The sequence below is a fragment of the Argiope bruennichi genome, chromosome 4 (genome assembly GCF_947563725.1).
Source record: "Argiope bruennichi chromosome 4, qqArgBrue1.1, whole genome shotgun sequence".
Lineage (NCBI taxonomy): Eukaryota > Metazoa > Arthropoda > Arachnida > Araneae > Araneidae > Argiope > Argiope bruennichi.
Window position 1 is genome coordinate 23,638,744 of NC_079154.1, and position 15,775 is coordinate 23,654,518.

At 28.9% G+C, this 15,775-nt stretch overlaps 1 protein-coding gene across 4 annotated transcripts in view; it reads left to right on the plus strand.

Moving 5' to 3' along the window:
* The window catches only part of LOC129965935 (protein unc-79 homolog), a 76,802-nt gene that overhangs the window by 46,946 nt on the left and 14,081 nt on the right, over positions 1–15,775 (plus strand). For all 4 annotated transcript variants that reach the window (XM_056080229.1, XM_056080230.1, XM_056080231.1 and 1 more), the window contains 9 exons: positions 1,094–1,219; positions 1,958–2,079; positions 3,083–3,139; positions 4,826–4,914; positions 5,087–5,129; positions 5,224–5,406; positions 8,790–8,928; positions 10,158–12,062; positions 14,247–14,361. In XM_056080229.1, coding sequence (XP_055936204.1) covers positions 1,094–1,219; positions 1,958–2,079; positions 3,083–3,139; positions 4,826–4,914; positions 5,087–5,129; positions 5,224–5,406; positions 8,790–8,928; positions 10,158–12,062; positions 14,247–14,361 — 2,779 coding nt within the window. The remainder of the gene's footprint in view (positions 1–1,093; positions 1,220–1,957; positions 2,080–3,082; positions 3,140–4,825; positions 4,915–5,086; positions 5,130–5,223; positions 5,407–8,789; positions 8,929–10,157; positions 12,063–14,246; positions 14,362–15,775) is intronic.

The window sequence follows — 15,775 nt, forward strand, 5'->3', positions numbered from 1 at the left end:
TATTGGTAATAAATTTAGAATATACTTTTTTTAAGGTTAACAGAGCTTTTAGCTTTATTATCTATCTGGATCCATTGAAAGTAATTTGATTGCATATCAATATAAAGGTTAAGTACATTTTTTTAATAATTTGTCTATCATAGAAAATAATCATTCCATTTATGATTCAGATGTAAAATAGCTTCTAAATTATATATGCCTTAACTAATATATGTGTCAGTTGATCTATTTAAACTATATACTTCATGCATTTAATTTATGCCCAGAAACCTTCTTTTTCAAAATTGCTATATTTTATGTTTATTAAATATGAATGTATAGTTAAATGTATGCAGTATTATATATATTTTGTTTAATACATGATGCAACTATAAGAAAATGAGAACGAATTCAACATCATTTTTATGATTTGGAAAAAATGAATTTTCTGCACATATTTTACAGAATTTGATTTTTGTATGTAAAAAAAGATAGTAAATATTTTTAAATATCCTTAATTCGTCTTACTACTGTATTTTAAGATAATATATCCTATTTTTATTGAAATACAGTAAAATTTCATGGAGAAGTTTCCTAATTTAATAAAGAATATGTTTTCTTGTATTCATAAATTACAATTATAAAAAATAAAAACTAACCATTCATTGAAATTATTTTCATAGGCATTCAGCAGTATTTTTTAATATTAGCTCAAACTGAATGTCATTATATTGCTTTAATTACTTGTAAAACTGTTAAACTGAAAAAAAATTAAAAACTGAAGATTTTTTTTTTTTTTTTTTTTTTTTTCTGTTTGTAATTAAAAATATCAGCATTTGGTTATTATCACTTTGCAACCCTAAAACAAAATTTTTCAAATGAAGTTAAAAAATATCAAAATATTTTCTCAGTAAGATTATTTTAGAATTCATTCAAGTTTTAAATTCTAAATTTACAGTTACAAAAATATTTTCACATTTTGAAACTTTTATTATTTTGATGACTTTTTATGGAATATTCACTTGTATTTGTCTGAAACTCTTTTTAATTTTTTTTATATTCTTATTTATTATATCCAGTTTACTCATGTTATTTTGTGTATACATTTGTTTAGATAAAGATAAATTTTATGAAAGGCAATCATCTGCACCAGTATTAAAGCGCAAAAGCTCTCGCTTAATAGGAAGTACTGTTGGAGCACTAGGGCCTTTGCAGCATTTTCCTAATAGTTTTTTCACAGGTAAAATAAATTTTAAATTTTAATATCTATTGTAATATAATTGATTACTTCTACAATGCTATTTTTTGGGCATTAACATTAATCAATTTGAATTTTCCATTGTTATTCTATTTCATCGAGTGCTCTTCATTAAATATTTACTCATATTTAAAAGATCAATTTAATTAGCCATTGAGAAAAAATTTGCATTAGCTATCCTATCAGTTAAAATTCATGCATTTTAATCAGAAATATCTATCTTTTTTTACGCATATAAAAATAAAATTCTAAAACTGGCTAGTAAAATACATATGTATATCTTTTATTTATTTAATAATACTCATAAGTTGTTTCAAAGAAAATTAGTGACAAAACATTTCATAAATGGTGTCCTACAGCAGTGCTTATTAATAACAATTATTTAAAAGTTTCCATTTTTATAAATTAATTATATATATTTTATTTTTTATCAAAACTGGATCTTTTATTATTAGATGCATACTCAATTAAACAATTTAGCTTGAACTTTTTCATCACTTTTTTTCTCTCTGTATTTCAAAAATCAAAAAATGAGATCTAATTGGCACTTTTGAACATAATTATAAAAATTATATAAAAAAACTTACAAGAACATAAACATAGTTATAAAATGAATGATAAAAAATACACATAGGTTTTTCATAACTTAATTTAACAGTTCTTTAAATTGTTCTTTAATTTTACTTAAATTCAAATTATTTGTTTATTTATTATTTTCAGAGGGTCATTTAAAAGATACAGTGCAAGAAGAGACTCATTTCTTGAATGTACTTTATCGAGCAATGGATATTGATGATCATGATAAGGAAACACTCCCACTACTAATATTCCTCCTCATGCAGGCAAGCAAATTTTTTATTTTGTTTTAGACTTGCTAAAAAAATTATTAATTGAATTATCATTATTATTATCAATTTCATTAATTGTAATTATCATTAACTGTATCTGGAACATGGTAGGATGGGATAAACAAACCTTTGTGTATAAATAGTAAGAAGTTTAGAATCTTTGATAATTTTGTAATTTGATATGCATCTCAAAGTTGGGAAGAGGTTGAATGGAGTAGTAATTTCTTTACTATTATTAGTGGAAAGTATTAAAATCAGTCAAATAATTGTCTTATTATAATATATAGTTTTAGTGTTCAATTTTTTTAAATATCTGCCACCTTTAAAGAGTTAAGAATTAATGCATTAATATTTAACAATTATTTAACACATATGTCATGAAAGACATTCTCTGTCTTACTTAAATTTCACTTTTTTTTTTTTTTTTTTTTGCACAGATGGTACTATATTTTTATTAGAGAGTATGCGAGAAAAGTTTTGGGTTAACCACTCCTGTTGGTTTTAATTATAATATATTTTTCTTTTTTTTAACTGTAGTAAAATTAGTTAATGAAAACAGTATTTTACTTTTAGTAATATTGGGTGTGTTATAATTTTTTTTCCTTTTTGGGGAGATTTCTATTTCAATGATTAGTTTTAGATTCAATGTCATCCATAATTTTAACTTTATTTTATTTTTGCTATTTAGAATATTAGAAAAAAATAAATATCAAAATGAGAATAATTGAAAAACTAATTTGAATTATTACTAATTTGTATAAGAAAAAAAATTGTCAATTCTTAAATATGTTTTGTAATATTTTAATTTGATTTTTATATTTATCAATTTAGTAAATAATTAATAATTTGAAGATTTTATCAGTTTTTTAAACAATAGTTATAGGTGTATTTATTATTCAATTCCTCTTTAACTAGATATTTAATCAATGAAATATATGAATATAACAATCTAATACTTTCTTAACTATTATCTAAAATAATTTTTTTTCCCAACTAGTTTTTATCACGTCCTGATCCAATACATCGTTCAGATGACAAGATTACTAGAAGTCAGGTAAATTATTGTTAAATACTAATATTTATTTTTGTAATGTTATATATCTTATAAATGGTTTTATTGTCAAATAAAGAAATTCTATTGAGAAGTTAGACCAAGCTTTGAAATCAAATCTTATATAATTATGTACCTATTACTAATTTTTTTTTTCTTCTAAAATATGTTTAAACATGCATTATATTGTATTATTTTGGCATCCTCACTCCTGCTATTGTATTGTTACCAAAGCAATTAGACAGATTTTGTCTTACTGAAATAATAAAAAGCATCTTGTATTAACACTTTTTTTGCTTCTGTTATTTGTAGCTTCAGTTTAATTGCAGTTTTAAATTGTTATTTATCTAAATTTCAATGGATTCGATAGTTTTTGTATGTTTTGTATAAAATAAAGAAGTGAATTTGATTTGGTACATTTTATAGTTCTTTTTATATAAATTGAAGTAAATTTACCTATATTTGATGACCATAAATATTTCAAGCATTTATTATTATTATTATTATTATTGTTGTTGTTGTTGTATCTCAGTTTTCAATGTTGCAAGGTAATTTAAGAACCTGAATGTTGTTCAGCAAAGTTATCTTAAATATAGTGGATTTTGTTGCTGTTGTTTTTTAACCTAATATATAACATTTCCAACATGATGCTATATTTCCAAGGGTCTTTCATGTCAAAGTCAAATAAATTTTAAAATTTATAATTTGAAATTTTTATAATTTTCTCTGTGTGTAATACATTTGTTTACAGAACAAGTTTTAAAAAAAATTGCAGTTATTGAATTCTTTTATGTTGACAAGTAAAATTTCAGGAATAATTTTGGAAGATTCTGATTGTCAATACATTTTTTATTTTTAATGCCTGTTGCATCTATCTTTCTCTATTTTTTATACTGAAAAAAAAAGCACGCTCAAGTTGCTGGGTGCTAGCACCAAAGCATCAACTTATATTACTATAATGCATAAAATTGTATTTTAAAAACAATAAAAAAGATTAACTCTTTGACTACACATTTATTTAAAACGACTTTTGTATTTGAGATGCATTTAATTTTTTGAACATGTGCAGGCAGTAGCTTTTATGTAAGAATTCATTTGTTTCTTATTATTCAGAATATATACTGCTACATAATATTGAGATAACTTAAGCTAATTAGAATTACAAAAAAAAATGGAAACATAAATTCAAACAAATATGGAATGTTCTGATATTTCAAATGTATCCAAAGGGTTAGTAACATAAATGAAGAAATTCCATGAAACAGTGATATTTAAGCTTTTAAGAATTAGCTTCGGATAACGTTGCCAATATTAAAAAAACACTCTTACAAATATATAGAAAAGTATATGGGATGATTTTTAAAAGTATAATTCATTTCAGTTAAAATTTATTTCTCTTGTTTAGTTTATTATAGATATTAAACTGTATAAGTAAACATACAAAAAAATTTTCATTAATAAAATCATGTATTACCACATTTAAAATCACACAACATAATATTGATTTATTTCTGATTAGAAATACTGCCCTGTTAGGGTTCTACCCTACAACAGCAATTTTCTTCTTTCATTAATAAATAGTTTACGAATTATTTGTTATTTTAAAATGTAGGTGTCATTCAAATGAATTTATTATTCAAAGATATTGACAAAATTTTTTTTAAAAGTAAAATGTATATATTTTTACAGCATATCGTTTTACGTCATCTTAATATTCTCCTTGGCTACAGCTACAACCAAGGGGAAGGAAGATTTTTATTGCCACCATATAAAGTTCGGTATGTATATCTAAATAAATTCTTTTAAATAATAATAATTATTTCATTAATTTTAATGAAATATATTTCATCATCATTTTTTACTTTATTTCTATGAAAATATTAATTTTGTAATAAATTTTTCTTTCTCACACTTTGATGTATTAGTAATATATGTTTGTCTTATTTTCAGGAGTTCCAAAGTGTTCAGTACATTTTTAATGTGTACACCAAAGGTAATGTGCCTTCCCATCTTTAAAAAAGTTTTTTAATATTACAAGAATTTATTGTGCTAGATAAAGGCTATTTATATCTTATATTCTTTTCCAGGTTCTCGATTACAATTTTAATATGGGAAATTATTTGCTTACTACATTTTTATCAGTACTTGTTTGTTGCCCATCTCCTCAAAGGTATCCCAGTGAGCATTATCCTCCATCTTATTCTTTGTGGATGTTAGATTCTTTTTGCCGTCATTCATGGCTTCAAGCTACTTTAGTTATTATGTATAAGGTATTTGTCAGTTTTTGAGTTTCTTTATGAATTGCCTATCTAAATATTATTAATTCTCATAAAATACTTTTTATCCTTTTAATTCCTCTTACAGAATGCACTTTATTAAAGAATAACTGTACTGTGAAAAAATTTATTGAAATTATACTGTACTTTGTCTTTTACTGATAAATTTGTTAGTTTAAATTATTTTGCTTCTGAAGTCATTTTAAATCTTTTAGAACAATTCTGTATATAATTATTTCAATTTTCTTTTCTGTTTTAGTACATTTTATTTAAAAGATGACTTTCTTTAATATTAAAATATACAATAATATTCTTGGAACCTCAAGAGAAAAGAATAATCACACATTGACTACTCCGGCCCGCCCTGAGGAACACGGATAAATTTGAATGACCTCACCTTTGCGACAGCATTAGTAGGAACTGAGGTTGAGTCCTAAGAGCATCACGGGGCATGGTACAACACTTAATTGTGGGAAGTACGTCCCTTCATCGGTACTGGATAGACTATCCTACACCATTTCTGTTCCCACTCGAAACTAGAACAACCACCAGACTGGAAGCTTCTTATCCTCATATATGAGGTACCCCCTGGTGGAAGTAGAAAAGAGAATAAGAATGAAAACAAAGATGTATCTTGATGTTTTCTTTCTTTTATGCAATGATAAATTTTGTGTCAAAAATATTTTTTTCATTTGCATATAATAACAATAACTGAAATAAAATTTAAATTTTAAATCTTATTCATCGTTGAAAAGTTTGTTTTTATATCTCATCCAGCGTGAGTGGTATTCTCAAAATTTTCTCACATACTCTCTAATAAATGTATTCCTCCCGTCTCGCCTCTACCGTATAAAATTGTGGATTTTGAGTGAAGGTGCGAATGTCTTGCATGGCACTGGAGAACACTAGTTACCAAATATTGATCATTGGCGGGAATTTAAAATTTCTACTAAAGTTAATGTATGGTCCTTGGCGATATTTTTGGTGGTACGTGTCCCTGAAAATCGACTTTGTGTTCAGTCGCATTGCTTCCAATTGATTGAAACCAAAATTTGAATTGCGACTATAATTGTCGTCGCAAAATCAGCAATTAAATTTCATGCATTTAAGTTCTTGCGTTTACATACTTGTGAAAGTAAAGACGGACGGACGGTTTCAAATTTCATAACACTTTAGGTGTTAAATCTCTGTACCAAATTTTATCCATCTTCCTTTTTTTCTTTTTTTTTTTTTCTGTAGTTATATGTTAAACCATATGCGGACAACCAAATAGACAGAGTGCATCCGAATAGATCTGGCTTAAAATCTGGTAGAAATTTACAAATTTAGTGTAAAATCCATATACCAAATTTCATCAATCTAACTCAACGCATTTTTACATTACCATTATTACATTTTTTATACAATACTCCCAAATCAGTTGTTTTATAATTTTAAAAAATTAGAAAATTTATATTAGAATTTAAAAATGATTTCTATTGCATGAATTATCTATTTAATGCTTTAATATACAAGGTGGTTCTAATTAAAGTGCAAGTGCTTGAACGACTGTGAAAGAAAAACTACTTGGAGTATGTTGAAGAAATTTGGTATATGTTATATTTACAACAAGGGGAAATGAATTACCCAATAAAAAAAACTAGTTTAATTTTTTGTCATAGGTGGCGCTTTTTAAATGACAATATTTATACGTTATAATTATAACATTTTTTTTTCTTTGTTAAAATAGGAAATGTGTAATGTATTGCAATATTTGTTCAATATGGGATCCTTCAAATCCTATCAAATGCTGTAGACGCAAGACAACATGATCCACAGTAGCACCTAATGTTTCCTGCTGAATTTCTAGGACATGTCTAGTAATGCCGCTTTTTAAAGCAACAACAGAGTTAGGTTTGTCCTTGTAGACGCGATTTTTTAAACATCCCCACAGCCAGAAATCGCAAGTATTCCAATCAGGTGAACGAGGTGGCCACGCATTTTGGAAACATCTGCTAACTATACAATCCTCACTAAAAGTTCGGTGAAGCAGTTGTGTAACACAATGAGCAATGTGAGGTGGTGCTCCACCTTGCATGAATCTTGTTGAATCGAGGCAGTTTCTGTCTTGCAAAGCAGGAATCACATTACTTTCTAAAATTTGAGTATAATTAGTACCTGTTACGGTGCATCGAACTAGCCCTGTTGGTGTAAGATTTTCGAAGGAAAAAAAAATGGACCAATAGTAAAGTCAGCAGTCATACCACATCAAACTGTAACAAACGTTGAAAAACAGTATGCGGGTTGAATGAACCCCGTATTCTACAGTTATGGGTGTTTATTTGTCCGGATAAAGTAAAATGCGCTTCATCACACTTCAAAATCTTTCGAATCCATGATTCGTCTTCATCAATTTTGGCGAGAATGAAGTTGGCAAAATCAATTGTTTGCTGTGAATCGTCTGGTTGAAAGTGCAGCAAAATTTTGATTTTATACGGATGGCGTCTTAAAATGTAGCTCAAGACTTTGCGTACGGTCGCCCATGGTTTTCGCCCTTTCACAAGTCCTCGCTACACTTCTAGCGCTTACAGGTCGCTGATCCACTAACCCTGAATCAATTGCTTCCCTAATCTCTTCCACAATTTCCTGATTCACAGATATTCTTCCTCTAGTTCCAGAGAACACTCCGAGTTCTCCTGTAGCTTCAAGTTTATTAATCATTTTCTTTAAGCCATTCACAGATATCGGTCCTTTTCTCAAATCTTTAAGACGGCGACATTCTTTCAAAGCAGCACTATAATTGCTATTATTTTGGTAATAACATTTTACTAACAGAACACGTTCTACCTTTGACAAAAGGCATGGCTATAGCTTAAAGATGCATGACTTTTATCATCATAATCATTTTAAAATTGAAGTGGTATTCATTTTGACATAGTATAGAGCAAAAACAATGTTTTAATAATCTACAGCGCCGTCTGTTGAAAAAAAATAACTAAAATTGTTTTTGTTTTTTTTGTGTAATTCATTTCCCCATGTTGTAAATATAATATATACCAAATTTCTTCAACATACTCCAAGTAGTTTTTCTTTTACAGTCCTTCAAACACTTGCACTTTCATTATAACCACCCTGTATATTACTTTGAGTTAATCAATTGACTGTAGCTTTTAATAATTACACTTATTATATTTACATTTTTTTAATGTATGGATTTATGTAGTACAATAATTGAACTTATTCATTCATGAATTGAAAAATGGTATTTTTGATAACACAAGTTTCAGAGTAATATTTAGCAATTTTAAAATATGAATATATTAATAAATTTAATAGAATTTGCATTTATATACTTTGTATAAAGTTCTATTTGAAGAATTGATTGTTTTTATTCTCAGTATCACTATGACACATTCCCAGTCAACAGATACGTTCAGTGGCTAATTCTCATAGTTTTAAATACATTGAAAACGCAGCATCATCGATGTAAGCAAATGCATGAACCCCTTCTCAGTCCTTTGCCATCTAGATCTCGAGGTAAGAAACAAGTATCACAACTATACCTATGTAGATATTATGATAAATAATTCATTTCAAAACTGAAAAATACCAGCGAGTATTTCTAGTCTTTCTCGTTATAGATACTCTGTCCCCTATAATGGTGTTATTCCAAGAACACTTTGAATAGTATTGCCGTATAATAGTTATGAAATATTAACCTTTGACATAAATTTAGCATTTCTACTGAATCTATCGTGTCATCCTTGGCGAGTTATTGGCGATTAAATGAAAACTATCTGAAAATCGAATTTATGTTTTAGATGTGTTTTTCTCACTTGATTGAAGCCAAAATTTGATCCAAAACTACACTTGTAGCCACAAAATCCCATACAAATTTGATGTATTTAAATAATTCTCTTTTTGAGCTATCTCGTTTACATGTTTCTAAAAGTACAGACCGACATACAACTAACCCCTTGTTGGATTTGGCGCAAAATTTGATAGATGTATAGACTATAGATGTTAATTCTTCTTATCGAATTTTATCCATCTAGCTTTCTTCGTTTTTTAATTATCGTGTTGACTTGTATTCAAAAACTGGACGGACAGACCTCCTCTGAACAGACTGCTCAAAATTTGATAGAAATCTACAAGTTTGGTGTAAAGACTGTATACCAAATTTCATCCATCTAGCTCAAAGCATTTTTGAGTTATCTCTATCACAGACGGACATTGTCCAAAAATTGATTTTTTCGCTATCAGAAAAGTCTAAAAATGTGGAAATTCGTCAAAAAATTTTTAACAATGTTTTATTTTTTTAAATTTAAATTTTTAAAAAAAAATTTAAGTTTTAAATTTTTAATTATTATTTAAATTTTTTTGACAATGCCATATTTTCTCCGTACTACGTATACGAGGAAGTAAAAATTTGAAACATTCAATTAACTTTCCATATTTTGTGAAAGCGAAGATATGATATAAAACTAGGATAATTTGTTGTCATCTTGGTTCATTTGTTTATAAGATGACTCATTTATTATGAATATTTCTATTAAATGAGTGCTTCTGCCTCTGTATGTATTCTATAATTTAATGTTTGTATACATAGCTTATAATTTTAGTAATATTGAATTATGTAAAAAACAAATTATGTGCTTAAAATATTAACTAAATTTGTATTAACTTGTGTTCATTTACTATTTAATAAGTTTATAATGAAGTTGAGTACAAGTTAAACCAATTGTTATTTTATTTCTTCGATTTAGACTTCAGTACTCCATCAGCTGACATAGAGCATATGATTGACAAAGATGCAGCTTTTGAAACTTATTCTTTACATGAAGATTCAAAATCTCTTAAAGGGAAAAATAAATTTACGATATCTGAAAGAAGTGAAGATAGTATTGACCAACAAAACCAGAAACAAATTTCTAAAGAAAAGAGCCATCAGTGGAAATCTTGGAAATCTAGTGAACGTAGCTGTTCCAGTGAAGGTGAAGATGCTGAACCAGAGCTAGAGGCCATTCCTGAAAGTCCCAAATCGGAAAGTTTTGAGCTAGAGCAGTTTACTTCTGATTTATACACACAAAGCGTGGAACAAGCATGTGCGAAACTTGTCAATGAGCCTTTTTCAATTGGAGAGAGTGTTATTGTTACTAGTCAGTGGTCAAAAATTGCTGAAAAGGCTACAGTTTCTAATTCGGAGGACACTGTTATTAATCTTTCAGATGAAAAGTATCAAGATATGCCTCAAAGTTCTGTCTCTTCTGAAGCTGAAAATGTAAGCATTGTCGAAAAATCCTCAGTTGAAGTTATGGAAAAAAATATTGAAAAATCTTTCATTTCTAATGAAGATGGAAAAAAGAGCAATTTCAAACCAGAAACCAAAAATATTCCTCAGCCCTCTGGTGTTACCGAAATTTTACGAAGCACAAATGAAAGAAAAGATTCCATAACAGAAAGCTTGAAAAGCGATAAATCTGTCGTTTCTAAAGATGCAGCGCCTGTTGAAAAACCTGAAGTTGTTCACCGCTATTTGAAAAAACATCAGACGATATCAGATAATTCAAACTTATCACCTAAATATCACAGAAAACAGTCTGATGCTAGGCCTGATCTTACCAGAATGAAAAGTTTGCCATTTGAATCGTATCAACATCAGAGTGTTTGCAGAAGTAAAACGGATAGCAATATTCTCGATTTGCCTCAAAGTGATGAAAGCAAAATGTCTCATTCTAGATATCCGCATTCCAAAGCAATGCAGAGTAAAGGGGGTGCTCATTCTAAAGCTTCTAGGAAAATAGAAATGCTTAGCAGTGAAAATTTGACTGTACCAATTTTTAGGCCTCCCTTAGAAAGATTATTACCTATAGGAATTCCAGAAAGAGAGAAACCAAAAAGGAATGAGACTTTGTCTAGTATATCACCAAATACGTCATTGGACCAAAGTTTGCAAAGGGACTTTTCCATGTCAAAGGAAGTGAATGTATCTCGAGATCTGTGCGAAGATAAAGGTGTTCAAACTGGTAATGTAGATTTGTTCATTAATATACCTGCTCCAGAAAGATTGCTCCCTGTTGGACCAATACCAGCTAAGAAAGATTGGTATCCAGGTTCTAAATCAGACTCTGAAACAATTATTGAAATAGCTCAAAAAAGCTTCATTGGTACTAAGGAAGCGTCTAAAGACCAACGAACAAATAGTCCCGATTTCGATAGGATTATGGACCAAAATTTGAAAAAGGAACAGGACTTAAGTATCACTCATCCAGGAAAAGAGCTTCCTATTTTAGAACTTGACACTTCTAAACATGAAATTAGTGAACCATTTGAGACAAAACTGTTACCAAAAGACAGCGCACCCAGTAAAAAGGATGCTGAAGAATCAGAAGGAAGTGCATTAGGTGCCATGGCTAGTGGAAATTTCATAAACAGGATTTTCGATCTGACCCCTGAAATCAGTTGTCCAGCCTCTGCCTTTGGTGTCTTCGATGTCTGCAAAAATGCTATGGATATGAGAAACGAAGAAAATTTGCGACATGAGAAGAAACAGAAAGAGATTGAATCTGATTGTCATCAGAACAGTGGAGGCAGTATGGAAATTTTGTCTAATGAGAAAGCTAGGCAGTCATTGTCACATGATAACATAATAACAAGGAATCTCGAGAAGGGTAAGATAATTTTAGAAATTTTATTAATTGATGTATTTATTTTAATATAAATAAAAGTCATTGTACTTATTCCTATTCACACGGCATTGTACATAATCTACGATGTTGTCCGCTATTCTGAATGCTGGCCAATATCATTAAGATATCGCTAAATATTGTTAGACATTTTGCGCTATTAAGGATGTGTATGTACGTGCGCGCATGTATGCATGCAAAATAACTACTTTAAGCCAGTAGAAATTTCCAGCAGTTATGGAAAACAGAAATACTTACGTACGTATGCATGTATGTTTCACATCTCAACCTAAATGACTGAACCGATTTCAACCACACTTTGCATACTTATTATTTAGGACAAGAAAAAGAGCATAGACAGTGTTTCAAAGTAAAAGTTAATTCAATATCCAGTTAGAAAGGATCAAAAATTTATCGGGGGTTTTTTATAATAATTCTGGAAAAAATTTTATTGGAAGGAACTTTTTAATACCAAATAAAAATACAAAATTTGACTTTTTCAGTGATACTGAAATCCTTCCTGTGTAATTTTTTATTCGGTTGTTAATTTTTTAAAAAATTTGAAATACGGTAATGACTACATCCAGATCTATGTTACCATTATTTTTTGGAATTTCTGTTTTATACCTTTAGGAAATGTTTTATTTGTTTAAAGTAATTATGTAATGAAACTTAAAAGAATTGGAAGAAAGAATGCTATATATAACCCTTTAGCTTCACGAAATTTAAAGCGACTAAAGCTCAAGGGCAATCAGTCAAATGGTATGGCATAGTATAAAAATTGCGTGTATTATAAAAATTTATATAAAATTAGTTTTTACTTTGAAAATGTTATACATAAATGTATTATAATTCCGAGCAATGCCTGGTTTATTAGTTAGTATACAATACTGGTTATAATGAAAGTTGGTCTAATCTTGATTTCTAAATACTCTGTCTTGTTATTTCTTACATTTTGATTCTTCATATAAAATTTGTAAATCTAAATGTAATTCTTAATTGCTAGTTATTTGGGAGGGTGGGACAATAGCCTAGCGAAGTTAAGTATACAGTCAACCCTCCTATAACGCGGTACTCTCAGAACGCGGTTTCCATATAACGCGGAGCTGAAATTGCGACAGCCCTCTTATAACGCGGTACTCTTACAGCGCGGTTTCCGTTCAACAACGTCCCATCAGTTCTTTCCGTGCACCCAATGAATGGTTTTAACTGGATATGTTTATATAAACATTCAAGCTTATCTCTTAGCCGTTTACGGCATCGGTTTTAGTCGTCTCAGAGCTCTTTCACAGTACGTCTCGTTGGTGACCAATTCTTTCTAAAATTTTGTCTTCACCGTCCATTCGTTTAGCTTTTTGCTGCTTAATTTGTGGTGTATAATTGGACAACATTACACAATACTGTAAGTAATATTCTTCAGTTGTTCTAATATAATAATAATAAAGTAATTATTAACCCTAGATTTGCATCATGTCAAACACAAAAGAAACAAGGACAGGATTATACAGAAAGTTTATATCGCTTGTCTTTTGTATTTATTGGTCTCCATATAACGCGGTACGAATGATGTGATTTGTACTAATTCTGAGTTTCTTATAGCGCGGTTTCCATATAACGCGGTACGCACTCCCGCGTTATAGGAGGGTTGACTGTAGTACGATTTTTAATACTATTAACAGCTTTGCAAGTGTAATTATGCTCAAAATTTTATTACTTTTTCTTTAAAAAGTATCATATGCGCATTAACGTTTAGTCTTCATTGTGTCCACTATTTCTAAACCCTGTTTGCCCTCTCCTTGCTTGATTGCTACCTTCTGGGTTGGAGATGCTATCACGGAGTTTTTGAAGGTGAATAGAGTAATTGCATAGTCATGAGATTGCTTTGTTTGTGATTGTGTTTGGAAAATAAAGGATTTACTTAGTAGGTAACTTTTTACTAATAAATCGGGGGATTGAGGGGACAGAAAAAGGAAGATAAATTTTACATGACTGTTATTCGCCAAATTTGGTCCAAAATCAAGTTGGTGTGGTTAAGGCATGATGATGTCTTAGACATGTAGGAGATATATTGTAACTTAATTCCAAATCTAACAGTTGCATGTTAGTATATTTTTGTCATCTGTGTATACCATTATAATTAATGAGTCTATGGCATAACTTTAATTTCAGCATTTGAGGATGAAGTAAAATGCAGACTTCCTTACAGACAACGGAAACAAAGAAAGTCAGGAATTAATACTTTAGAAGCACAGAGAAGTTTTGATTACCAAAATGCTGGTCAAAGGTATATTCTTAAGAATTTCTAAAAAAATTTCCAATTTAAAGATAGAATAAAAATTATTTTATTTTATTTATTTATTTTGCTGGTTTATCGTATTTTATTTTACTTTTTATTTCATTCTTCGTTTGTTCCATTTCTTTAATAGCTTCCAAATATTTGATGATAGAATATTAAATTCTGAATATAATCATTCTTTCGTATAAAGTTTTGGTGACCTTAATTTATTGATTACTAGCCGCCTTTGGCGACCAGCCAGTTCGCCAATCTTAATGCTCGTTAAAATTTTAATAATTAAATATTTTATGTAATTCCTACTTTAATAGCTTCTTCATTAAAATATTTTAAAACTTCAAATTTCAATTCACTCAGAATATTATAAAGGACTTCAGTCATAACGTAATCTGTATCTCTCCAATTTTCTGTTATCGCCCGTAGAATTTATGCTTTAAATTAAAGTGGAAAGGATTAATCTGCAATTAATATAATAATATTTTTTACTGAAACAAAGCATTTTTTTTTTTTTTTTGTAATATGATTACTGAAAACAGAGTCACTGAGCATTTAAACCTTATGGGCACTAAAGAATATCTTTCTTAATTTATGTAATATCTCAAGAATTTGTCAACAAAATTTTTTCAGATTCATCTTGAATAGGTATATTAATTAACAATGTTTAATTTTAAATGCATCACACACTAAGAAAATAAACAGAATCGTTTAAAATAATCGGTCGGAAACAGGTTAAAAAATTACTTAAAAAACGATGAACTTAAACTAACATAAATACAATTTAATTACAAAAGCATACAGCTAACCTAAAAATAATTTAAATCGAGTCCGCTTCCGTTGAAATGTAAACAATCAGAATACAATGCGCATGCGTGAATTTTCAACGCCAGTTAAGTAAAGGAAATGCGTGAATTTTTCTACGCCAGTTGGGGTAACGCTATGTAGATTAGAAATTTTTAATTTCCTTTAATCTGTTTTATTTTAATTCAAAAGTACTTCAGAATGAATCTGAAAGATCGATTCATTAGCAATGTTTAATTTTAAATACATAAAACATTAAGAAAATAAACAGAATCGTTTGAAATAATCGGCCGAAAAATGTTAGCCCTAACCTCATTGCTGTTGGGAAAAAAAAAAACCGAAAAAAAAACTGAAGCCTTTCTCATTTGGCGGTGGGGAAAATAAAAGGATTTTTTGGCGGGAAAGTTAGTTTTTAATTAATAATTAAAATTTCAAAAAAAGAGACCCCAGGTGCACATTCCCGATCTCCAAGGTATACACGTACCAAATTTGGTAGCTGTAGGTCAAATGGTCTTTTCTGTAGAACGCCAACACACACACACACACACATTGAGCTTTATATATAAGTATAGATATAGATAAAGCCCATATAATCATTCATAATATT